The 24,065-nt window shown below is 46.1% G+C and overlaps 2 protein-coding genes across 9 annotated transcripts in view; one reads left to right on the top strand and one right to left on the bottom strand.

The window, feature by feature from the left end:
• LOC110502348 (E3 ubiquitin-protein ligase UBR2) overlaps positions 1 to 14,853 on the top strand; it is a 42,545-nt gene extending 27,692 nt beyond the window's left edge. For 2 of the 8 annotated variants that reach the window (XM_036959852.2, XM_036959850.2), the window contains exons 17-46: positions 203 to 313; positions 456 to 521; positions 635 to 757; positions 846 to 909; positions 1,101 to 1,225; positions 1,694 to 1,746; positions 1,944 to 2,095; positions 2,815 to 2,969; positions 3,073 to 3,175; positions 3,402 to 3,511; positions 4,159 to 4,242; positions 4,342 to 4,526; positions 4,632 to 4,831; positions 5,060 to 5,153; positions 5,700 to 5,858; positions 8,265 to 8,356; positions 8,574 to 8,643; positions 8,748 to 8,896; positions 9,404 to 9,459; positions 9,556 to 9,652; positions 9,800 to 9,867; positions 10,084 to 10,219; positions 10,444 to 10,540; positions 10,724 to 10,854; positions 10,986 to 11,094; positions 11,431 to 11,487; positions 11,732 to 11,809; positions 12,165 to 12,335; positions 12,414 to 12,515; positions 12,738 to 13,477. In XM_036959852.2, the coding sequence (XP_036815747.2) occupies positions 203 to 313; positions 456 to 521; positions 635 to 757; positions 846 to 909; positions 1,101 to 1,225; positions 1,694 to 1,746; positions 1,944 to 2,095; positions 2,815 to 2,969; positions 3,073 to 3,175; positions 3,402 to 3,511; positions 4,159 to 4,242; positions 4,342 to 4,526; positions 4,632 to 4,831; positions 5,060 to 5,153; positions 5,700 to 5,858; positions 8,265 to 8,356; positions 8,574 to 8,643; positions 8,748 to 8,896; positions 9,404 to 9,459; positions 9,556 to 9,652; positions 9,800 to 9,867; positions 10,084 to 10,219; positions 10,444 to 10,540; positions 10,724 to 10,854; positions 10,986 to 11,094; positions 11,431 to 11,487; positions 11,732 to 11,809; positions 12,165 to 12,335; positions 12,414 to 12,515; positions 12,738 to 12,879 (3,339 nt within the window). In that variant the 3' untranslated portion in view covers positions 12,880 to 13,477. Of the gene's footprint in view, positions 1 to 202; positions 314 to 428; positions 522 to 634; positions 758 to 845; positions 910 to 1,100; positions 1,226 to 1,693; positions 1,747 to 1,943; positions 2,096 to 2,814; positions 2,970 to 3,072; positions 3,176 to 3,401; positions 3,512 to 4,158; positions 4,243 to 4,341; positions 4,527 to 4,631; positions 4,832 to 5,059; positions 5,154 to 5,699; positions 5,859 to 8,264; positions 8,357 to 8,573; positions 8,644 to 8,747; positions 8,897 to 9,403; positions 9,460 to 9,555; positions 9,653 to 9,799; positions 9,868 to 10,083; positions 10,220 to 10,443; positions 10,541 to 10,723; positions 10,855 to 10,985; positions 11,095 to 11,430; positions 11,488 to 11,731; positions 11,810 to 12,164; positions 12,336 to 12,413; positions 12,516 to 12,737 lie in introns of all 8 variants that reach the window. The other 6 variants (XM_090216680.1, XM_036959849.2, XM_036959848.2 and 3 more) reach the window with 4 other exon arrangements.
• A 3,011-nt stretch (positions 14,854 to 17,864) lies between these two features.
• On the bottom strand, positions 17,865 to 23,852 carry LOC110502347 (peripherin-2). Its single transcript, XM_021580296.3, has 3 exons — positions 22,507 to 23,852; positions 20,603 to 20,849; positions 17,865 to 19,294 (listed from the first exon to the last, which is right to left on the bottom strand). Exons 1-3 carry the CDS (start codon positions 23,085 to 23,087, stop codon positions 19,088 to 19,090), a joined length of 1,035 nt encoding a protein of 344 aa, XP_021435971.3. The 5' UTR covers positions 23,088 to 23,852; the 3' UTR covers positions 17,865 to 19,087.
• Between the last annotated feature and the right edge of the window lie 213 nt (positions 23,853 to 24,065).

Genomic DNA, 24,065 nt, shown 5'->3' with positions numbered 1-24,065 from the left:
CGTGGAATCCAGGAGATGCTAAATGTGTTTGTCAATTACCGTGAGACCGGCAGTTATTTGCTTGACAATCACCAGCTGACACATTTTCATCACTGCCACAGCCCTGCTGGTAAGCATGCAGGAGTTGTCTGTGTATTTCTGTAGCAGCTTGCCTTGGCAAAACGTGTGTCTTTTCTAATAAATGCATCTCATTTGTCTACAGAGTGAGCTAAGCCCCCCCATGCTAATAGAACACCCCCTTCGCTGCCTGGTCCTCTGTGCCCAAGTGCACGCTGGGATGTGGAGGAGAAACGGCTTCTCATTGGTCAATCAGGTAAAAATGTCCCCTTCCATCACTATAATACCTTTTTTTTCTCTTTTCCCTCTGCGCTGTGTATCAGAGCACTAACACGTGTTTCGTTGTTGTTCTTGTGGCATTTATAATGAAGGTAGTTCATAGTGTACTCTGGTTGCAGATCTACTACTACCACAATGTCAAGTGCAGAGTGGAGATGTTTGACAAGGACCTCATTATGCTGCAGGTCAGTTTTTCTTTTGTTTCAGCTGACAACTTAATGACGTTAACGTTAAACAGAGGCGCTTCGGGCTTTAACGAGAGCGTGCGCGCGTCTGTCGCCGTTATCGTTCTCTACAGGCCGGCGCTTCCATGATGGATCCCAACCACTTCCTGATGATAGTCCTGAGCCGCTTCGAGCTCTACCACATCTTCAGCTCCGCCGAATGCAGGAAGAGATACAACCGGGAGAATGCCAACAAGGTCTGCTCTCGCTGACAATGACAACTTAGATTAGGCTTTTATGCTCTTGCTCATCTCGGACTGACCTGACTCCCTGTGCCTCTGTCAGGACGTGGTCCAGCAGAACAACACCCTAACGGAGGAGATGCTGCACCTCATCATGATGGTTGTGGGTGAGTGCCACTCTACGCTACTTCTCACTAGGACTGGTTTTGTTTCAGCGTACATTGTATTCTGAGCCTCTGTTTGACTTGTTTCCTTATGTTATTGACATTTTTTTTTTTTGAAAGTGGGTAAATGGTTGGTTTGGCTGGTAAATGGTTGGGGTTTGGCTACAGTACCTGACGGGTGTGTGTGTATTCAGGTGAGCGTTTTGAATCTGGTATCGGCCAGGTGGAAGGCTGTGACGAGATCAAGCGGGAGATCCTTCACCAGCTTTGTATTAGACCCATGGCCCACAGCGAGCTGGTCAAAGCCCTGCCTGAAAACGTAAGGCTTTTCACTCGCGCTCTCTCTCTGCCTCTCCCTCCCTCCCTGTCTCACCACATCTAGATCAGGCTGACTTCCCGGCTGCAGTTTCCACTTGGAATATCTCAACAACGAGTTATAGCCAACAATATTTAACTAGTTACGTAAGCTGTCGTGGCATCTGCTTAGACGGCTCCTATTTCCCATGATCTACACGCCATCTGCACTTTTGGGTGTGACGTTTTCTCTGCAAGTGGATTAATAGTGTATCTATTTGACTAGCCTGACACCTAGTGGCGAATCTAGGCAGTGCAGGACAGGTGCAAGTCGAAGCTAGTAATCTCGGATGGTTAACCCAGAACTAAAATGTTTAGTGATTTGGTCAGATATATTTACGTAGTCCACATGAGATTAAGCTTGGCCAAATGACCGCTAGGAATGAGGCTGTACTAAAGCCAACCTGTATGTGTCTGACACTTTATCCTTTAGGAGAACAAGGAGACTGGTATGGAGAGAGTGATCGACTGTGTTGCTTCGTTTAAGTAAGTAGCTTTCTTCAGTTGTTTGATGTTACATTAAGTCTCAACTGACCACTTCCTGACCACCCAGGTTGTTAACGTAAAATAGTTTGTTCCTGTTTGCTCGGCTAAATGAAGATCTGACAATTGGATACGTATGACGCGCCCCGTTGTGTCCAGCTGTGTGACATGTTGATCACACATGCCCTCTGTGCCCACAGGAAGCCTGGCGTGACAGGCAGAGGGCTGTATGAGCTCAGGCCAGAGTGTGCCAAGCAGTTCAACCTCTACTTCCACCACTACTCCCGGGCTGACCAGTCCAAGGCAGAGGAAGCCCAGAGAAAGCTGAAGAGACAGAACGGAGAGGACACAGGTAGAGCGTCTCAACGAGAAACACTTGCTTCATCTCTGTGGTGATTGATCGTGGTACACAAGAACATCTTGGAAGTTAGTATTAACTGTAATTGATTATAAGCGATTGTTGCAGACATTGTGGTGATTGGTTGTGGTATTTCAGCTGTCTATCGAGTGCTGCTTTGCTCTGACTATATACACTGAGTGTACAAAACATTAGGAACACCTGCTCTTTCCATGAGACTGACAAGGTGAGTCCACATGAAAGCTTTGATCCCTTATTGATGTCACCTGTTAAATCCACTTCAGTCAGTGTAGATGACGGGGAGGAGACAGGTTAAGGAAGGATTTTCAAGCCTTGAGACATGAGTTGTGTACGTGGGCCGTTCAGATGGTGAACGGGCAAGACAAAATATTTAAGTGTCTTTGAACTGGGTATGGTAGTAGGTGCAAAGTGCACCTGTTTGTGCCAAGAACTGCAACGCTGTTCTTCATGCGCAACACTTTCCCGTGTGTGTCAAGAATGATCCATCACCAAAAAGGACATCCAGCCAACTTGACACACCTGTGGGAAGCATCGCAGTCAACATGGGCCAGCATCCCTGTGGAACGCTTTTGACACCTTGTAGAGTCCATGACCCGACTAATTGAGGCTGTTCCAAAGGCAAAATGATTGGGTGAAACTATTAGGAAGGTGTGCTTAATGTTTTGTTCACTCAGTTTAAGTCTGTGTTGTAGCCCTCCCTCCTCCGGTGCTGCCCCCGTTCTGCCCGCTGTTTGCCAGCCTGGTGAACATTCTGCAGTGTGACGTACTGCTGGGCATGCTGGGAGCCGTGCTCCAGTGGGCCGTGGAGCCCAGTGCAGGACACTGGTCTGAGTCCATGCTGCAGAGGGTGAGCGAGACCAGGACCACGCTCTGCGTGTGTTAGTGTCCTATGTTTATGCGTGGGACCAGTCGAGGTATCGCTGTACATAACCGTGTCTGTCCGTCTCCAGGTGCTCCACCTAATAGGCATGGCTTTACTGGAGGAACAGCAGCAGTTAGAGAACAGTAGTGAGGACAACGACGTCTACTTCAACTTCACCCTCAAAATGTCCCGTAAGTCTCTCTCTCTCTCTCTCTTAGCCTGGGTACCAGTCTGAGTTTATCATTCCCCTCCTTGTCATGCTGAACATGACGTGGATTACAAGGAGTGGATTGTTAGCCTGAAGTCCAGAACCTGTTTTGCTAACTTTCTCTCCTTAAATGGCAACATTTTTGTAATATTTCCACTATTTTTTAACTAGTGTATATACTGCTGTGTGTGTGTGTGTGTGTGTTCTAGGTCCAGGGGAAGCCCCCAGTAACACAGCCAGTGTCCTGGCCCTCCTGGAGAACCTACAGAATGCCCCTCATCTGGAGGTCCACGAGGACATGATCCGTTGGCTCCTCAAGGTAGGTCACCGTTATTACGACCTCCACTACCAATACAAATCTCACGGTTGGGGTGACCACATTTTAAATACCCAAATGCGGGACAACGGGCTGATTTTTCATCAAATCAAATTGTATTTGTCACATACACATGGATAGCAGATGTTAATGCGAGTGTAGCGAAATACTTGCGGGACCGTGTAGCCAAAACATTAATAATTATCGAATATCTTGTCGTAAGTGCATTGTGACTGCGAAAGAGACTGGTTGGAATGTCTATTCTCATCAAATGAATAGGGAGTCTCACTGAAATACAGTACTTTTTAAAATGTATTTTTTACTGTATTGATAAAATCAGAGACATGATTGTTTGGTTGTCACAAAGGGTCAAAATTCGGGACTGTCCCGCGCAATTGGGGATATGTGGTCACTCTGCTCACGGCAGACATCTCATCCAAGGGTGACATCTATTCGAGTTGGTACAATATTGTACATGCCAGGGCCACCAGGAGGCAGCATAGGACAGCATGCAACCAGTGGTCCTAATGACTAATCCATATCTACGATGACTTCCAATATCAGAATACAAAGATTTATTATTAGAATATATTTTTTACCTTTTTTTCCCCCCCTGTTTGCTGAGGTAACGTTATTGTGTCCCTGTGCAGACGGTGGCCGGCATCAAGACGTTGCGGGAGCGTAGCGCTTCTACTTCCACCGTGACCGCCAGCGGGAGCCGCTGTCAGGAAGAGGTGGGTCGAGCACATCCTATGAGGAGGCAATTTTTTATGGTTACTCCGTGAATTTGAATCAAAAAGTGTACGGACACATCTGCGTCTCCCCTCTTTCAGACAGCGTGCGACAAAGACAAGGCGGAGAGGAAGAGGAAGGCGGAGATGGCCCGCCTGCGAAGGGAGAAGGTCATGGCCCAGATGTCGGAGATGCAGAGGCACTTTATCAACGAGAACAAGGAGCTGTTCCAGCAGAGTCTAGAGGAGCTGGATGCTTCCACCTCGACCTCACTGGAGCACAGGTAGTGACACACAGTTTTTAAACTCTATCCTCCACCACACACACACTAATTTCACCACGCAAATCCCCACCGTAGGCGTATAAAGATTGTCTCTCACCGCTCCTGCAGCCCCGCGTCGCCAGACGCAGCCCTGGCGTGTGTGGGCCCCAGGCGGTCACGTCCCAGGGAGAAGAGGCAGGTTGTTACGTGTATCCTGTGCCAGGAGGAGCAGGAGATCCGGGCTGACGGCAAGGCCATGGTGCTGGCTGCCTTCGTCCAGCGCTCCACCGTCATGTCTAAGAACCGCACGAGACCACCGCACGACCCCAGTGAGTGGTAGAGAGAATGGAGGGCTTTAGGTCGCAGATGGGTCGAAGTTGCCCTTAGGTACAGATCTAGGATCAGCTTTCCCTCCTCCAAATTGTGACTTTAACAATTTTAAGATCAGTGTCAACGGGTGTCTTCAACCTACATCCCTTCCATGGTCTTGTCTATTTCTGCGTTTTTGTCTGTGAATGATATACTAGCATTGCATGACTTTTTGGTATGTTTTCCAGAGCGCTACGACCCTCTCTTCATGCACCCTGACCTGTCGTTCGGCACGCACACAGGCAGCTGTGGCCACATCATGCACTCTCACTGTTGGCAGAGGTGAGCCAGGCTCCGGGTTCTACAACACACTGGTAGTAGAGGCCTTCGCGGGTCCAAAATGGACATGGGCTTTGCCATCCGGACCCGATATGCATACGTAAAACATTTGGACCTGTTTCAAATGGACCCGAGGTTAACTAGACCCATTCCTGGGTCTGGATTCAGACCCGACATGAGTGAGAAAAGCAGCGGAAATGTCAAATGAAGCTAGTTTATTAACCAGAGCTGATAACGTGCGAGAGAGAGAGGTGGTAGAGAGAGGTGACACGCTAGTAGCAGCCTTCCTGTTGACTCTTGGTCTTTGTAGCCTATCCTTCTCCTTTAACTTTTAATTCTGTCATTTTCATTCCCTTTTCCATTGGCTAGAGACGTAACTTTCACCCCACATGGAGGCTCTATAACTGTAGCCTATTGCCGCTTTGATGACTTATGATTGGCGAACAGGCTACACACACACACCACTCTCTTGAAAAGCAAAGTGCGTAAGCATAAATGATACAATTTCTCTGGGAAAAACTTTGGCCAGTAGTTTCCATGTGTGTGCAGGTACTTTGAGGCGGTGCAGGCCAAGGAGCAGCGGCGTCAGCAGCGACTGCGTGTCCACACCAGCTACGATGTGGGGAACGGGGAGTTCCTGTGTCCGCTCTGCGAGTGCCTCAGTAACACCGTTATCCCCCTGCTCCCACGAACTATGGGCTCCAGCAGGTACCCAATCTGTCTCTCTCTCACGTACACACGTTACTTTGAGGTGCGTCTCTCAAGTCATGTTGTTTCCTCCCCTTTCCTCGATCTGTGCTGATCTGAAAGGGGATGGGTGAAAGCAGAAGGTCTATAGTAAATTCTCAATGGGAATTGTCTCTCCCCGTCCAATACCTTTTTAGATTAGCACCGATGAAGGAGACGACGAGAGGAAGACACTTCAGACTATTGAGATGCACCCTCGGTCAGGAAACCAAACATTTGACTGGTAGTGGGTACATGGCCACTGCAACCCCAGACTGTTTATTGGTTGTCACGAGTTGAACCCCCTCTGGTCACTCGCTTCGCCCCCCCAACCCCAGTTAAACCAGCATAATCCTCTGTGATGTCACTGGTACCACCCTCACCCGAGGTCAAGGCTCACTCTGCACTAAGGCTCGCTCAGTTGTTGGGCTCCCGAGTGGCGCAGCGGTCTAAGGCACTGCATCTTAGTGCTAGAGGCATCACTACAGACCCTGGTTCGATTCCAGGCTGTATCACAACCGGCCGTGATTGGGAGTCCCATAGGGCAGCGCAGAGTTGGCCCAGCATCGTCCGGGCCGGTGTAGGCCGTCATTGTAAATAAGAATTTGTTCTTAACTGATTTGCTTAGTAAAAACAATTATAAACTCTGCAACAAAAAAAAACATCCCTTTTTCAGAACCCTGTCTTTCAAAGATAATTTGTAAAAATCCAAATAACTTCACAGATCTTCATTGTAAAGGGTTTTAAGCACGGTTTTCCATGCTTGTTCAATGAACCATAAACAATTAATGAACATGCACCTGTGGAACGGTCATTAAGACACTAACAGCTTACAGACTGTAGGCCATTAAGGTTACAGTTATGAAAACGTAGGACACTAAAGAGGCCTTTCTACTGACTCTGAAAAGCACCAAAAGATAGATGCCCAGGGTCCCTGCTCATCTGCATGAACATGCCTTAGGCATGCTACATGGAGGCATGAGGACTGCAGATTTGGCCAGGGCAATAAATTGCAATGTCCGTACTGTGAGACGCCTAAGACAGGGAGACAGGAGGGCCAGCTGATCATCCTCGCTGTGGCAGACCACGTGTAACAACACCTGCACAGAATCGGTACATCCGAACATCACACCTGCGGTGTACAGGATGGCAACAACAACTGCCCGAGTTACACCAGGAACGCACAATCCCTCCATCAGTGCTCAGACTGTTCACAATAGGCTGAGAGAGGCTGGACTGAGGGCTTTTAGACCTGTTGTAAGGCAGGTCCTCACCAGACATCACCGGCAACAACGTCGCTTATGGGCACAAACCCACCGTCGCTGGACCAGACAAGACTGGAAAAAAGTTATCTTCACTGACGAGTCGCGGTTTTGTCTCACCAGGGGTGATGGTCGGAGGAATAAGCTTTACACCGAGGCCTGTACTCTGGAGCGGGATTGATTTGGAGGTGGGGGGTCCGTCACAGCATCGTTGGACTGAGCTTGTTGTCATTGCGGGCAATCTCAACGCTGTGGTTACAGGGAAGACATCCTCGTTCCTCATCCTCTTACCCTTCCTGCAGTCTCATCCTGACATGACCCTCCAGCATGACAATGCCACCAGCCATACTGCTCGTTCTGTGCGTGATTTCCTGCAAGACTGTAATGTCAGTGTTCTGCCATGGCCAGCGAAGAGCCTGGATCTCAATCCCATTGAGCACGTCTGGAACCTGTTGGATCGGAAGGTGAGGGCTAGGGCCACCCCCCCCCCCCCCCCCAGAAATGTTCGGGAACTTGCAGGTGCCTTGGTGGAAGAGTTGGGTAACATCATCTCACAGCAAGAATTGGTAAATCTGGTGCAGTCCATGAAGAGATGCACTGCAGTACTTAATGCAGCTGGTGGCCACACCAGATACTGTTACCCCCCCCCCACCCCCCTTGTTCAGGGACACATTATTCAATTTGTTAGTCACATGTCTGTGGAACTTGTTCAGTTTGTCTCAGTTGTTGAATCTTATGTTCATACAAATATTTACACATGTTAAGTTTGCTGAAAGTAATTGCAGTTGACAGTGAGAGGACATTTCTTTTTTTGCTGAGTCGAGAGAGAGAGCTATATCTCTCTATAGTTGTCACCTCTACAACCCCAGAGGTCCTTCAGGCATGTATGTGTTGGTTCTTTTTACACAATTCCGGTCAATATTGTAACAGAAAATGCGTTTACCTGCTTAAATGGATGGCTATCAATCAATCGGAAAGGCTTTGATTCATCTATACCAACAGCCTTGTTTATTTAGCATGTCAAATGAAAACGCAAGGGCCAGCCCGAATTCCTATGCTGTCCATAAGTGTATTAATGAGTAGGTCAATGCCTTGTCAGGTCCAATGACAGTCTCCTTCTCTCCAGTTGTGAGCAGCCTGGCCTGGGTCAGTGGCTGAAGACCAGCGGTCAGCAGATAAAGGCCATGCACTCTGCCCACAGGAAACTCCAGCCCGTCAGTGAGTATTGGAACGCAGAACATTGTGTTAAAGGCACCCACATGTTCCCGTCGTCCGACAAATGTCCGATGTCATTGTTACGCAGAGGCCCCATTTTACACCGGCGTAGAGAGGAAATTGTGATCGAAAACACTACTGTGTCTATGTGTTCAAGTTACGTCACTAAGGTGTGTGTGTGTGTGTGTGTGTGTGTGTGTGTGTGTGTGTGTGTGTGCAGGTACCGTTGAAGAGACAGTGGAAGAAGAGTGCCCTGCCCCTGAGGTTTTCACTGTGGACTACATTCCCACGTACGTGACCGCTGATCCCTGAGGGAACATGAAAGACAGGACATTTTGAAGTCTTGAGTTACCACGTTGACTTGCCCGTGCCTCTTTTGTTTTACCCTCTTCAGGAATCCCTACTCCAGCACCATAAAGGAGATGCTGACCACTTTTGGGTCAGCGACCTACAAAGTTGGCCTTAAGGTGCACCCCAACGAGCAAGACCCTCGCATCCCCATCATGTGCTGGAGCAGCTGTGCCTACACCATCCAGTCCATAGGTGAGAATCCCCCCCCCCCCCACACACACACACACACACACACACAAGTTTGTTTTACTATCCTTATGGGGACCAAACAATTGATTCCCATTCAAAAACCTATTTTCCCTAAACCTAATCCCTAAGCCTAAAATAGCAGATTTCCTTGTGGGGACCAGCGAAATGGCCCCACTTGTATGACTTTTTATTTGTTTTACTATCCTTGATGAATTCTGGTCCCCACACAGATGGAAAAACCCAAAAGCGCGCAGAGAGAACAAGATAATAATCGAATCAGAGCAACAGACAGTTTACAGTGACGATAAAACTCATATCAAAGGCATTCATGTGGGATTGAGTTATGTCTTCATTATTTAATGGGTAAATGAATCTTTCAACTGCTGCCAATGGTCCACAATGTTCAAACACCGCTAGAGCATAGACGCCCATTTTTAGAATAGATGTTTGTCTCAATGCCACGTTCAACTGACTTTTTTTCCCTTCTTTTTCTTCTCCTTCTTTTTGCAGAGCGACTGTTGGTGGACGAGAAGAAGCCTTTATTTGGAAGTTTACCTTGCAGACAGGTAACGCGTTCCTCCTTTAATTCCAACCCGTCTTTGAAACAGTTCCACGTGTAGAGATGGGTCCGACGCCAGTGTTGAGTGTGTTTCTGTGTACAGGACGACTGCCTGAGCTCCCTGGCCAGGTTCGGCTCAGCGTGTTGGACTGCGGCCTGTCAGCCCACCGTGCAAGGCCACTTCATCCGACTGTTAGCAGGTAGGACAGAGACTTAACAGGGACCTCCATTTAGGATGGCCTACTCAGTGCCTGAAGCCACGTTCACTTTTTATGTGTTGACATTGTTTGTGTTGTGAGGGTTTACAGTTTCATCGTTATAGTGATGGAGTGTGTATGTTTGTGTAGCTTTGATTCCAGACCCCCAGGTGGAGGCCTCTCCGTGTATCCTGGACGTAGACATGTTGCACCTGCTGGTGAGCCCCCCCCCCCCCCAACACACCACTAATACCATCAGCCACACAGGCATACATGACCAGTGGCATGACGTCTCTCTGAGTTGCCAGATCAGACACAAACCCATTGTTGACACTACCGTAAAACCTTTTTACATTGTGCATAAGTGTTATAGGTCAACACTAATCCCTGTGTCTCTCTCTCTCTCTCTCTCTCTCTCTCTCACCCACTCTCAGGTAAGTGTGGTTCTGTCCTACGGGTCGGTCCACTCCCAGGACTCGTCAGGGCTGAGCGTGGACGCTGTCCAGCTGCACCTCTTCCACCTCATCACTGTGGCTCACATGGTCCAAATACTACTCACTTCTGGCCCAGGTAAGGAGAGAGGGAACCCAATACCTGTGTGTGGGTGTGTGTGTGTGCGCGCGGGGTCTGCAAGAGTGTGAGTGTGTGTGCATGCTTACCAGACCGTTGGAAGGTTGTCTAAACACCGGTTAAGATATTACCTTCTGGATAGTTGGAAGAGAGGGTCATTGCCATTCAACCACTGTCGTATGGCGTAGAGAAGGAAACAAACATGACATTCCGTGTGTCAACAGAGGAGGTGACCATGGAGCAGGAGAGCGGCGAGGCGGAGCGGGGGGAGGAGGAAGGCGCCTGCCGTCTCTACAACACCCTCAGAACACACGTGGGCAGGTGAGGTAACGCTGACCCTGTAGCCATGGAGAACTCCCCTGAAATACGCACTCGCCTATCCTAATCCACCAAGCAGCTGGCTTTTCCCCGGTATTCACACGTTGTGAACCATGCTATGACTGTGATATTATTGTATTTTGTATGATTTTTTTAAAATAAACTTGTGTGTGTGTGTGATGACAGTTCCCTACCTGAGGTGGGCTCTGGTTGGCACCTGTGGCGGTGTGTGAAGACTGGCATCCTGCCCTACCTGAGAGGAGCGGCGCTGTTCTTCCACCACCTCCACGGAGTTCCTGCACCCCCAGAGCTGCATGGTCAATACAACGCACAAACACACTCGCTCTCTTTTACTCCCCTTTGAACACCTACGCGGTACCAAGCAGAGCCATGCGGGTGTTGATGTTCTCCCGGTGTGTGTGTGTGTGTGTGTGTGTGTGTCTCCTAGCTCTGTGTCCTGGTCAGTGGGAGGTGCTGTGCGGATACCTCAGTCTGCCCTCCAACCTGCTGCAGCTCTTCCACGGTCAACAGGAGCTACTGGAGCCCTTACTGCATGGGTAAGAGTCTCTCTCACACACTCACCAGTAACCTGTCTTTTCTCCTCTTGTATCTTCTGATTGGTTCAGCTACATGGCTGATTTTGATGTAGTGCTCAGGTTTATTTGACCCTATTGCTCTCCACCAATGATGTCGTACAATGTAAAAAGATGAGACCCAATTATATGGACAGTGCATCATCAATAAGTCATAAACAACAAATCGGCACACCGCTAAATCAATAAATATGCATATCAAGTGTCTTTAGTGGATCGTGTCATTGTCACGCGATGGGGAGGGGGAGTAATACCTTTTGGAGTGAAGTTTGTCTTGCATTTTGTCCTCCTGTCCTGTAGGTGGTGCACTCACCCAGGTATACAGCAGACCCTTCAGGGAGGTGGTGTTCTTGTGAGGTCAGTCCTGCTATTTTACTGTCTAATATGATGGGGGGGGGGGTGTATTTTTTTTGCGCCTCGACTCGCCTCTTCTTTCCATTCCTGATATGAGGGGGGGGGGGGGGGGGGGGGGCTCTGATTACTTAGGTTGGATATTGGTATAAATGATTGTGTGGTCCAGAGTGGTGTTAGAACTATACAATTCAAGTAGTTGTTGATACTGTTTAGCGCTCTAGGGCTGACCAATCCTCCCTTTGTCCAGTTTTCCTCGGGAGTCCAACAGCCTGATTGACCTACCAGATGACTACAGTGCCCTCATAAACCAAGCCTCCAGCTTCACGTGAGTACCCAAAGAACAACTGTCCATTGGTAATTCAAAAGATTTCACAACACAACACAGGCTTACAAAATGACAATCCGGAGCGATTGGATCACATTGCGCTCCTCACTGTCCTATAGAACAGTGTTTCCCAAACTGGACCCTCCGGTGCACGTGTTGGTGTTTGCCTTAGCACTACACAGCTGATTCAGATAACTAACTCATCAAGCTTTGATTATTTTAATCAGTTGTGTAGTGCTAGGGCAAAAACCAACACTTGCACCGGGGGAGGGAGGGGAAGAGTCCAGTTTGGGAAACCCTGCTATAGAAAATTTGAGTAAAAATGTGTTTATACCCTCCTCTCTCTCCCCCCCAGGTGCCCTAAGTCGGGTGGGGATAAGTCCCGTGCGCCCACCCTGTGCCTGGTGTGTGGCTCCATGCTGTGTTCTCAGAGCTACTGCTGCCAGACAGAGCTGGAGGGAGAGGACGTGGGAGCCTGCACTGCTCACACCTTTGCCTGCGGAGCCGGAGTAGGCATCTTCCTCAGGTACAGACCCGACCGTGGGCGTGTGTGTGTGCCTTCGTTCGTGAGTGTGCAAATCTAATTCTGTCCCTTCTGTTGCAGAGTGAGAGAGAGCCAGGTTCTGTTCCTGGCTGGTAAAACTAAGGGCTGTTTCTACGCTCCTCCTTACCTGGATGACTATGGAGAGACAGACCAGGGCCTAAGGTGAACGACCCTGCACATTCACTCCTTACAGTCCAGTAGTGGTTCTCAAAATGGCTTCTCGAAAGGTCGGAACAAACACATGCGCGCACTAATCTCCCAGAACCAACTTTGAGACCCATTGCTGTACATGTTATTGGTCTGTGCTGAAAGATGCCTTGTAGTGTCATTGCGGGTATTTTTTAAAACATTTTTTTAAAGCAGTTTGTCTCTGTGTTTATCCAGGCGGGGGAACCCATTGCACCTGTGCCACGAGCGCTACCGCAAGATCCAGAAGCTGTGGCGCCAGCACAGCATCACCGAGGAGATAGGCCATGCCCAGGAAGCCAACCAAACCCTGGTTGGCATCGACTGGCAGCACCTGTGATGTCTTAGGGCACATCTACCGGAGTCGGACACACCCCTTCTCCATATGAATGGGGGGGGGGGGGGGGGGGCACGGCACATGGGGGTGTGGAATGGTTGTCAAGGCAACACAGCCCCACCTCTTTCGCTCCTCCCCCCCTATTGGAGAAGGGGTACGTGTCGCCCCCCCCTCTGTCTGAGAGTGGATGAATGCATGTAGGTTTTTCTCCTTTTCTTTTTGCTGTTTCTCCCTTGAAGGAATGTTCCTCTATTTTCTTTGTAATTTAATATAAAAGAGAGTGTGTGTGTGTGTGTGTATGTATGTATGTATGTATGTATGTATGTATGTATGTATGTATGTATGTATGTATGTATGTATATATATATATATATATATATATATATATATACATACATACATACATACATACATACATACATACATACATACATACATACATACATACACATACACACACACCGCTCTCAAGCATATAGCCGACGCATCGGGCACCCATGGACTGGCTCGGGTGTAACATGAATACTCAGAGTATAACTTCTTTATAGGAATGCTATTTAATTTCTGCCTATTCAAATACCATTAAATTATTTCTAAGGTAGATGGCTGACGTATTGCTTTATTTACAGTTGGATTTGCTTTGATGCTAAACATTTTTGACTAAGCACCAGGTTTTCCTTCTTGCTCTTGTCAGCCAGTGACAGCTCATTTCAGAGTTTGGGACACAATCTCATCAGATAGGTGAGGTCAGATTGTGCCCCTTACCAGTATTGGGATCCATTCTATTTAAATTTCAACCAAAGAGCTGAAAAATCCTTATTGAAAATAAATGGTGCTTTTCAGCTTTCGATTTGAAATTTCAAATAAAGTCCTGAAATGTATTGACCCCCCCCCCCCCCCACCCCCCATTTAGTTACTTTCTCCAGTCTGATGGACACCCCCCCCCCCCCCCCCCCCACCCCCCATTTAGTTACTTTCTCCAGTCTGATGGACACCCAAATACACAGTACTCAGAGAATACAAGCCAATGTAAGGAAGTTCGGTAACACACTGGTGTGAATGTTTGTGTTTTTGTGTTTTACTCCTGAGTGCCTGTGTTCTGGTTTTTAAATTTGTCAGGGTGTATGTTGGAGTGTGTGGAGTTTTTTTGCAGGTTGAGTATGTGCGTTTTGTCGGTGCTTTGTATTTTAACACTATTTAAATGAACCCCTTAGCCCACAGATATGAGCCCTTTTAAGGCAAGGCTGTCCCTTCCTTTTTTGCTAATGTGTGTGATTGGTTGATGTGCATTGATGGGGTTTGTTTGTTTTGGTAATTGTTTTTGTATTGTACATTTTTTTTATGTTCAGCAGAAACATTTTTTTTCTGTATGAGAAGAGAATGCAGAAACATATCCCTCTACCTGTTTTTTAAAATAAACCCACTGGTATATATGTCTATATATATATATATATATATATATATATATATATATATATATATGTATATATATATATATATGGACCTGTGGGTTTGCCTGACCCGACCTGGAATAAAATTCCATCTTAGTTAATTTTTTGGTCAGATAAAAGTCTTAGCCCTCTTAAGGTTGCCTCTGGACTGTACCATTTTTCCACAGCTACGGCTGGGTGGACTGACACATTGGGGCAAATATCGTCCTTAAGGCTCGGAAACAGAATAGATTAGTCAGGCTCGCAAGGCACTTTAGAGGAACGAGCACACGCACACTGCTCTTTGATGCATGTTCTCTCTGATGCTGGGACCTGAAGCTCCATATTCTTCATCCCATCACTCCGTTGGCATGTTTTCCTGGTAACCACCCCCACCCCATTCTTTGACACGCTCCCAATATCGAGGCTGTATTATTATTATTATTATTATTATTATTATTATCGTGTCAGACTTGTTAATATGTGAATTACTGTATAAATGAGTACATTGTACTATATTGTAAAAGAATACCAAAATAAATCAAAAGGAAAAGGAAGGCCTGAGTGTTGTCTATTTGAGCTGGTGGGCTTTTGATTAGATACTAGCTATTATGATAATTGTTTTTGCAATAGTGAATCGATTCAATGGCTTACGAATCTTGGAATTGTGATATTTGGTTGTGTTCATTTAACAGTTAAATTACATGCAACAACAAATACATTCTGACAGGAAATGCATTAATCAGGCAAAAAGTGTTCTTCCTGGCCCTAGTCTCTTGTGGGCTCTAAGTGAAATTCTGTTGGGAGGGGGCCCCCCTACGAGGAAAACGTTTTAATGCCCCCCCCCCCTCTTGACTGCTGCAGTTCTGTAGTTTTTGCCATGGTGCATCGAGAACATTTAGCCGTTTTACAGACAATTTCCTGCCATGACTTATGCCATGTTACTATATCTGAGTGAGAGTGACTAACAAAATCCATTCGCAATACATGTGACATGTATCGGGATATGATTTGTGTCATGAGGCCAATACCCAGCCTTATTACGAAGACCCTACTGGGTTTAGTGTGTGATAGACACCTATGTAATATCAATATCCCTATTGCTGTGAGAAGCGCTTGTCCCAGATCGGTCAGGGCCTCCCAGCATGACCACCATGGAGACAGGCCAGGAGAATACGGTGGATTGTGCCGCGTTCAAGTGCTAGTCGGAACTAGGAAACATGGATATTTCCCGACTTGCTTACTGGTCGTAGGTATACACGTGCCACGTTCAACGAATCAGAAAGTCGAAGTGAGTTTCCTAGTTCCGACTAGCATCTGAATGCGGCATTAGGCTCCCAAGGCCCAGCTGGAGAAAAAGCTGATGTTGTAATGAGAACACTTAACCAGGTATACAATGAAGCTGAGGCTAAAGAAGTGTGCTCTTCACGGATGAATCCCGGTTTCAACTGTACGGGGCAGACAGCTTGATATTTAACACCTGTCAGCTAGATGGCTCATCTTGGCAAAGGAGAAATGCCCACTAACAGGAATGTAAATAAATTTGTGCACAAAATTGGAGAGAAGCTTTTTGTATGTATAGAACATTTCTGTGGTCTTCTATTTCTGCTCATGAAGCCTGGGACCAACACTGTACATGTGTTATTTTTTTTCAGTATACATTCCTATTCTTATAAAAAGGTCATTCATATGGTTTCCTTGGTTAATTTACATAGTGTATATATAAGATCTATGAAATGAACCCAATCTCGTTCATAGCCACTAGTCTGGGGATGAGATTAAAGAGTGACTGCACTTCCTGATTTAGCCTTGTTTTAGATTTGGTTCATTAAGAAATGCTAGTAGCCATGACTGTATTCAGGCGTGAGTTGGTTTTGGGTGTGGTTTGATGTGGGTGTCTCTTGTTTGCAGGTTAGAAAGAGTTATTAGCCAATTAGCTTCAGCCAGCTGTGAATGTTGGTTTGACTTTGGGTAGTCTATCAATATTTTCATGTTGCACATTTTTTATTTAAATGCTCTGAATTGATGATTACATAGATGAGGGCAGGATTAAAATAAACACAACGCACAGAGAATGATACCCTTCATTCCGTGACGTACCATTTTTTTTTTCATTCTGACTTGGACCAAAATGGTCCTATTTACACTTTGTAGTCCATTTTGACACTATACTAAGTGTTTCTAACTGACATCGATGCCACATGGGACATTTTCAAAAGGAGAAGTAGCTTTTTCTTTAAAACTAACCAAAACATCTTCACACTTACCCCCCCCCCACCCACCCCCACCCCAATCGTCCTTACCTAAAACATGTAAATATTGGACAATAAATTGTGCCTTCCTGTATTATACTTATGCTAAAATGTTTAATCTATTCTATTGAGCCATTTACTTCGTTTGTATTCTTATCATTTTATTATTTCTCATTGTTGCTGCATTGTCGAGAAAGAACCTGCAAGTAAGCGTTTCATTGGACGGTGTATCCCAGGCATCCTGTTCTAACAAAACTCCTGTGATAAATGTGCATCACTAAGTTTCACATCCAGGCATCCTGAGGATTTGAGAACATAATTGGGTTGCATCCTGCAGGGGGGAGGTGGGGTTGCCCCGTCCCATCCGGCCCAAGATGCTTTGGGCACCTCCCTGCATTAGAGGCACCTGTCCTTGCCGTCACCTGACGGGGCTAAACTGCACATCAAAGCCTCTTACTGCTCTTATCGCCTCATCTGCTGTCTATGTGCTTTAGGGTTATTATTCCAGATGACAGATGTCCCCCCCCCCCCCCCCCCCCCACTACCACTCACATATACCAATGTCTTTACTGTACCTGCTCATCTGAACCCACCTCTCAGGTAAGGATACCTCCGATCATAGCTTAGTTGGACACATTGAGGTATAGGTGATGTATATGTATCCTTTCAATTGTCTTGCCAAAATGTACCTCAACCTTTCAATATGAATTATCCAACACTTAAACTTATTTAAGCTTTATTTAACCGGGAAGTGCCTTTGAAGTCAGAAGGCCTCTTTCATAATTGAGACCTGATAACTACAGATTAATTATCAGATAACGTATGTTTGTTTTCTAGCATAGATTTCCTATCTTCTGAGGGTGGCCCAGTTAAAGTGACGCCAGTCACCTGTTTGTCCTGGAACAGAACTGAGGACTGGATCCCTGCTGAGTGGAATCCACACATTCCTGCTGATCTCATCAGGTAAAGCTGGCCTCCTCCTGGGTTCTTTACATGTACTGTACCCTCATCTCACTCGAACCTCCGGCTCTCCTTAACTCCTTATTCACCAGGTCCATGCAGCCTACAATTAGCATTCCTCTCCTCATTCTTTCACTCATTCTCTGCTAGCTTCATGATTAGTTGAAATAAGGCTGAGGACCTCAACAAGAGAGGTTGTGTAGGGTAATACCTTGTGTATTAGGAAAAATACTGTATGAATGTACATACAATCTTCCTGTCATAGGCATATTCTGTAAGTGTGGAATACCATTTTAAAAATGACCCATGTCAGTCAAAACCCTGTGGACAAAACGGACAATCATACTCTTGTTCTCATTATATATCTTTATCTTACACAGTGGAGGTGCTAAGTTCTCCAGCCAACCCACAAGACTGACAGTTTTGCTGATCAAAATCCACATTTACAGAAAATGTTAACTCTCAATATTACAAAGGAAGAAAAATGGTCACACAGAAAGTAAAAATATTACAACTGATAAGACTTTTTGTATCCACGGAAAACTGACCCGTATCTCTATGTACTCACACAAGGAACGCTGATTTTAAACTGCCAATCTGATCATATTTTGCTCTCCAAAAAGTACAGAACATTCTCCTTCTAAGTTCCCTCAGCACTTCATCTGGCCACTCAGCCCACTGTATCCCCTCAAAGGAGTACAAAACCAGAGTTAAAACCGCCTCGTACACGAAGCAGACATATAACCCGATAGCAACACTGATACGTAACGAATGAATGTAAAAGTGTGTGTTGTATAGGTGTGAATGCATATGGCCCTGCACTGCCAGGACCTGAGTGACAGGGACAGGGGGCTGGGACAGCCAGGACCCCAGTTCCGCAGCTACCCAATTTAAGCTGCCATAAGGGGACATTTGACCGGGTTGCATTGGGCACACTGGTAAAGTTGAGTTTTGGAGTCGGTTGAATTGAGCAGACTAAATTACTTCACAGAACTACTTATATATTTGTGTGCCTGTCAGGTTACATGTCCACGCAACACGAGTTGTGGAGTGTAACAAGGACATAGGAGTAAAACTATTAGATATGAGCATAGAGAAACTGTATTAGGCTTGATGGTCTCAGGGTCTGCCCATCGTTTTTCATGGAGAGGATTGCCAGGCAGGGGAGGAGATAATTATTCATTCAGGACATTTTCTTCATATTCACAAGCCCAAATTAATGTATACTGTACAGATGTTTTGACAACCCAAATATATTTTTCATTATTAAAAAAAAAAGAAAAGAAAAAAAAGAATGATTAACATATATACATAATTATTATGGACAGGATATACATTCACATTTTTGAGTTTGGTTCTTACTTCATCTGAGCAGTTCACTTTTCAAAGGGTGTGTGCATGTGTGTCAATGTTTGTGTCTGTGTGTGTATGTTTGTTTACGCATTTGTTTTTCATGTGTTTACATTTGTTTGAGCGTGTGTGCGTCGTTTCACTGAGAAGATCTCTCTCCTCTTTCTCTTTGAGCTCCCATCGATAGGACAAGCCTCAGTCCCTTTGGGTGGGACCCTCTCAACTCACAGTGGCCACCGCCTCCTCACCCTCCCCCACCTGGTTCCCTGCACCGGCCAGACCCTTGATCGTTGCTATGACGTCTGCCACCGTCTCCTTCACACTCTTCTCCAGGAGCCAGCCCTCGCTCTCACTCTCCGGGTTCTCTGGGTCTGCCATGGTCTCCAGAGAAGTGGTCAGGTACTGTAAGCCCACCATCACTCCTGCCTGAGGACCACACAAACAAGATATGTACATCACTGAGTCTCTATACAGACACACTGCAATTAAACAATCTGTACGGCCTCTGAAACACCATAGATCTCTGCTATCCATTCTTTTTTGGGATTTAGAAAACAGTGATTCTAAATCTATTCAATCACTGATCCAAATCAAATGGATTTATAGTCACTAAGGCTTGGCTTTTAGATCAAATCTCCCATTGAAATCTTCCAATCAATTGACACAGATCTCCAATTTGGTCCAAACGGACAATTTAGTGTTGTTGTTTTGACCCAGACAGCAACCCAGTTAGTGTTCAGTCTGTAAGTTGGCACAGTGAGATCCTGCTTCCAGGAAGGATACCTGTTGCACTTTGCTCTGCCCAGATTAACCCCTCTAAGAAACCCTGATCCTCCCTCACCGCCTATACCACCCCCACATATTACGCAATCCCTCACCCTTTCAGTCCCAAGACTCCTTTAGCTGTCGTTATGGGCTATAATCTGCCTAGGGTAGTTTCCCCCACGGTCAGTTTATAACTCAGTGAATATAGGGAGGTTTGAACAACAACAAAAAAAGAGTCACTCACATAGTCACTCTTTCAATGGAAAAATAGTTTATAATCAGATTCCATTTCAAACAGAGAAATATGATAAGGAAGGTAAGGTAGACCTAGTTATTGGTGGGTGGGTGGGTGGATGCGTGGCATTCATGCTCATTCATCTGTGTACCATAGATCAGACACTGGAGCTCTACACCTCAGCCTTTTGGAAAGTCAGTTAGATGGAAGTCAAGTTGAGTCAAGTGAGTGCTAAGACCAACCAAGGAAATGGCATGTTTTAGTGCCTGCTTGGCAGAAGGGCAAAGGTATAGTGATAGTTGGCTTGTTGTGTGCCACGTGTTCTCTCAAAGTCAAGGGCAAGAGGGTTGGCATGTGTGCCCAATGAACTGGTCAGCTGTGGCCAATTTGGAACAGCTGGACCTTTCCTAATAATACTCACTGAGCTAGATACTTAGAAATGGCTGTCGTCTTCCACAATGGGAAACCTATGGGAAAGCCTTCTTTTCAAATCCTCTTCTCCTCAGCACTGGGCCTAGCCCTGCCCTGCTACTTACCTACACATGCCTTTTAAGACGGTAATTTAATCAAATCCTCAGCTAATCAATTACTTTTCAGTCTGGCGTGTGAGGTCACATCAATTTGATCTTTAGCGTTTGTAGCCAGCTACCCTTTGAAGTGAAGGACATTGACAGAACCTCCCGAAAGTACCACCAGCCATTTCCCTTTCAGTTCCGTATTCTTCTCTTTCTCACCTCCAGTATGATGTACAGTAGCATCAGGCTCCCGATGCTGTTCATCATGCCTCCGTAGTAGGCGACCAGGGACTCGCGGCAGCCCCGGGTCCAGATGTTGAGCTCCTCGGTGTGGTGGTCGTAGTCATAGTGGGCTGAGTTGTTGGTCAGCTGGTGCTGGATGCAGGGTCTGGGGGAGCCGGGGTTGCAGCAGCTGAACGGTACACTCTCCATCAGGAACTTCCCCTCCACGTTGCTCAGGACACGGCTGTGGGAAAGGCCCAGAGAGACACGTCAGATCCGTCACAAGTCATGTCAGCCATGTGACACAAAGTATGGCATTCGAGTAACGGGTGTATGTCCGTTGCCGTAACACAGACCTACGAGGCGCGGATGTTTAAACGATGTAAAGGGCCAGTGATTATGAAAACGGTGAACCCATGAGCCTCTGGTAGGAAGAGTTGAACGGCTCACATGGTAAAGTATGTGATCGTAGCTGGCCACCTGTCGAGTGTCAGTTTAGACTAACTGTATGAGTAAATCATCAATCAGTGTTTGGCAGGGGTATCCTGTCGAGGCCTTGGCTGAATTTCTGTTGACAGGAGAAAAGTGGGTGGGTCTCCTGGCTAATATTGACAGGTGTTGAGTTTAAACCCGGGTTCACGAGGATCCTCTTGATGTGATCGTGAGTGAGTGAGAGAGACGGCCGATATCCCTTGAGTAAAGTAACAGAAACATGGACGCATAAAGCACACACGTATACACACCTCAATGAACTTACTCCCATGCATTTAAACATGCACGCTGTTACACATGTACTATCCACACATTGCCGCACACTTCCAATTATATTCTCTCAATGTCCAAATGATCCTAGAGAATCTCAAATAGTTGTTGTAGCTCAACGAAGCGCAAAAAAATCTAATAGGTACCATTGACTTGCATTGGATTTATGCCATAAATGCTAAAAAGTTAGCACTTAAAAGAGTGGCCAGGTAAACAAAACCTAAGCTTGGATTGCTGTCATCCTTTATGCTGAGACTGCTTACAGAGTAAGGAAACCAATGTGACATGATGTAATCTGGGTGAACTATCCTTTTAATCAATGCCTTAAAATCTGAATCTAAATTGACTAAATATAAGTATCAGTTGCCACCAGGGCACAATATTAGGGAGAGAGGGGGGTAGTGTGTATTAGTAGTGTGTCTATTAGTGACAGTTAACGGCTGTTTTATTATGATTTAGGGGGACAGTAAGCTGTAAAGGACGTGAAATTTAGATCCATGGAGATTATCTACTTATCAGAACCTGGCACATGAACCTGACTTCACTTACACTGGTATCCTGTCCTGACACCTTGAAAAATGTTAAGGGACAACCCTCCGCTCCCCCAAAAAACTCCACCCATTTAAAAAATATAGCATTTTGTCCCAATAAAAGTGTTGATTTCTAAATGTAGCAAATAACTGAAAGTAGGCGACTAACTAAACTACTTGTTTTGTATGTATGTTTTACATTAACTAAGTTGTCACTACCATACACAAGCAAAAGCATATGCTACCGTGGCCCATTTTCTATCTCAAGCTTCCTGCACCAGATCACAAGAGATCAAATGGGTAAAGATGGAGACTATGGGCAGGAGTGAGGAAAGCTCTTATGTAGTAGCCATGTCAAATATGTTTCATAAGACTTAAAATGGATTAAACAAACAGTTTCTTTCCTTAAAATAGCCTTTTTTGTCTCTCAATTGAAAGACTAAAGGCAGCTTAGGAGGCCAAGGAGATTTGGTGGAAAGGTAGAGTCATCTGTTCTGGCTGACACCCAGAGAGACTGTCAACTTTTACTGTACATGGTACTTTTTGGCTTTCTGGGTACCCTAATCAACCCAACATTGCTCTCACTCAGCTACGGATTCTAGTACTCACTCTTTGACTTCATCGTTGCTGAAGTCCAGATAGCGGTTGCTGATCCACTGGACCTCAAACCAATCCCTATAGTTGTTGTTGCCACAGCAGCGGAACTCGATCTGGGTCATGTCCAGCGTCCTCTTCATGAAGCAGCGTCCAGGTGTATCCGTATCCTTGTAGAATTTTATCCCATTCTTCAGACCCTCGGCCAGGGCGAAGTACAGCTGGAACTGCATGCAGAAGCACAGCAGAGCTGTGAAGAACAGGAGGATGTTGAAAGCGAAGCAGCCCATCAGGTAGCCCTTGACCATGGGCTTCCACTTGGCGAACTTTATAGCATCCAGAGAGTCGTGGCACACTTTGCCGCCAAAAACATTGAGCCCGCAAGCAGCTAGGCCTACTAGGATCAACAGGTTGGGCACAAAATGGCTTTCGTTGTTGTTCATCATCTCACTCCTCTTCCGGAGCTCGATCTTAAAGAACAGCCCCAGGCTGAAGACCAGGATGCCGGTCATCACTGCCAGCCAGTACATGAGCCATAGGCCCTGGGCAAGCTTCACCCGCTTGGGCAAGTCAAACTTTACCTTCATCAACGCCATGCTTACCTCAGAGTGTATGCTATTCCCAAATCAAAATTGGATTTTTAAAAAAATAAACCAATTTGAATTTACAAAAGATTCTAAGCTATTTTTTCAATGTTTTTTTTTTATTATGTAACAGGTAAGGATTTCAGTTGACCTTAGGCAACTATGTTCCTGTGGAGAGTTTCAGTTGGAAAATTGTAATCCATTCCAGAAAGGAGCTGCAGAATGTGTTTTGGCAAGCGTTTCCCTCTTCATATCCATTCTGACCACCCTCAAATCAGGAAAGTCCATAGTGCTGGGTGGGCAGAGGAGTCTGCCACCCAAAATTCCACCCCAAAATATTCACATAAAATCTCTCAAAATGACAGGATGGTGGGCTACACAGCTTTTCCGGGTGGATCTTTTTCCTGCAAAAGGAGGTAGCCAAGCGAGTAGCCGAGTGATCGAGCCACAAAGTTGCAGTACGTCACCCTAAACTCCGCTAATCAGCCCTGATCCAATTTGCAGCAGATGAGCCCTGGGCTCTAATCTCTTGTCTTACCATATAATTGATTTGTTGCTTAAGAGTCAACTTCCTCCATTACCTGCCCGTGCTGGGAAGGGGAGACCGGAGACAGTCTTGCGGCCGCAGGAACTACTAACTTGTCAAGTGTGAACCATTTCGTTGACAGCCTGGGTGGTGTTTGAAGAGTAAGACTGTACTGCCTAATGTGTTTGCCAAAATAGCTCCCTAATAATGTCACAGCACAACATCATTTTGCCTCTTCACCAAGCAGAATCTCTCATGTATTCCTTGCAAACAAGAACAAAGGATCCTCATTATCTCCTTGTGTTGTCAGGGTTTGGATTAAGGTTAAGTCCATGTATTATTACTTCCTTCCTTTGAGGCTCTAAATTCTAAGTCTTAGTGCAGGTCAGAATGTAGCACAAAATGATCACCTAAAACACCTTTTTGTATTGTTGTAGCTTTACCATCTTTATTGCGGAGATTAA

The sequence above is a fragment of the Oncorhynchus mykiss genome, chromosome 23, assembly GCF_057628025.1.
Source record: "Oncorhynchus mykiss isolate SJ-2025 chromosome 23, ASM5762802v1, whole genome shotgun sequence".
Classification (NCBI taxonomy): domain Eukaryota; kingdom Metazoa; phylum Chordata; class Actinopteri; order Salmoniformes; family Salmonidae; genus Oncorhynchus; species Oncorhynchus mykiss.
Note: the sequence above shows the minus strand (reverse complement) of the source record. Positions and strands in the feature narration are given on the sequence as shown.

What these genes read in the sequence shown, in the direction of transcription:
- LOC110502347 (XM_021580296.3), bottom strand. Translation starts at nt 23,087, where the DNA reads ATGGCGTTGATGAAGGTAAAGTTTGACTTGCCCAAGCGGGTGAAGCTT. An exon ending in AGCAACGATGAAGTCAAAGA is followed by an intron (nt 20,850 to 22,506) that starts GTGAGTACTAGA and finishes CCTTTCCCACAG; the next exon opens with CCGTGTCCTGAGCAACGTGG. An exon ending in TACTGTACATCATACTGGAG is followed by an intron (nt 19,295 to 20,602) that starts GTGAGAAAGAGA and finishes TGTGGTCCTCAG; the next exon opens with GCAGGAGTGATGGTGGGCTT.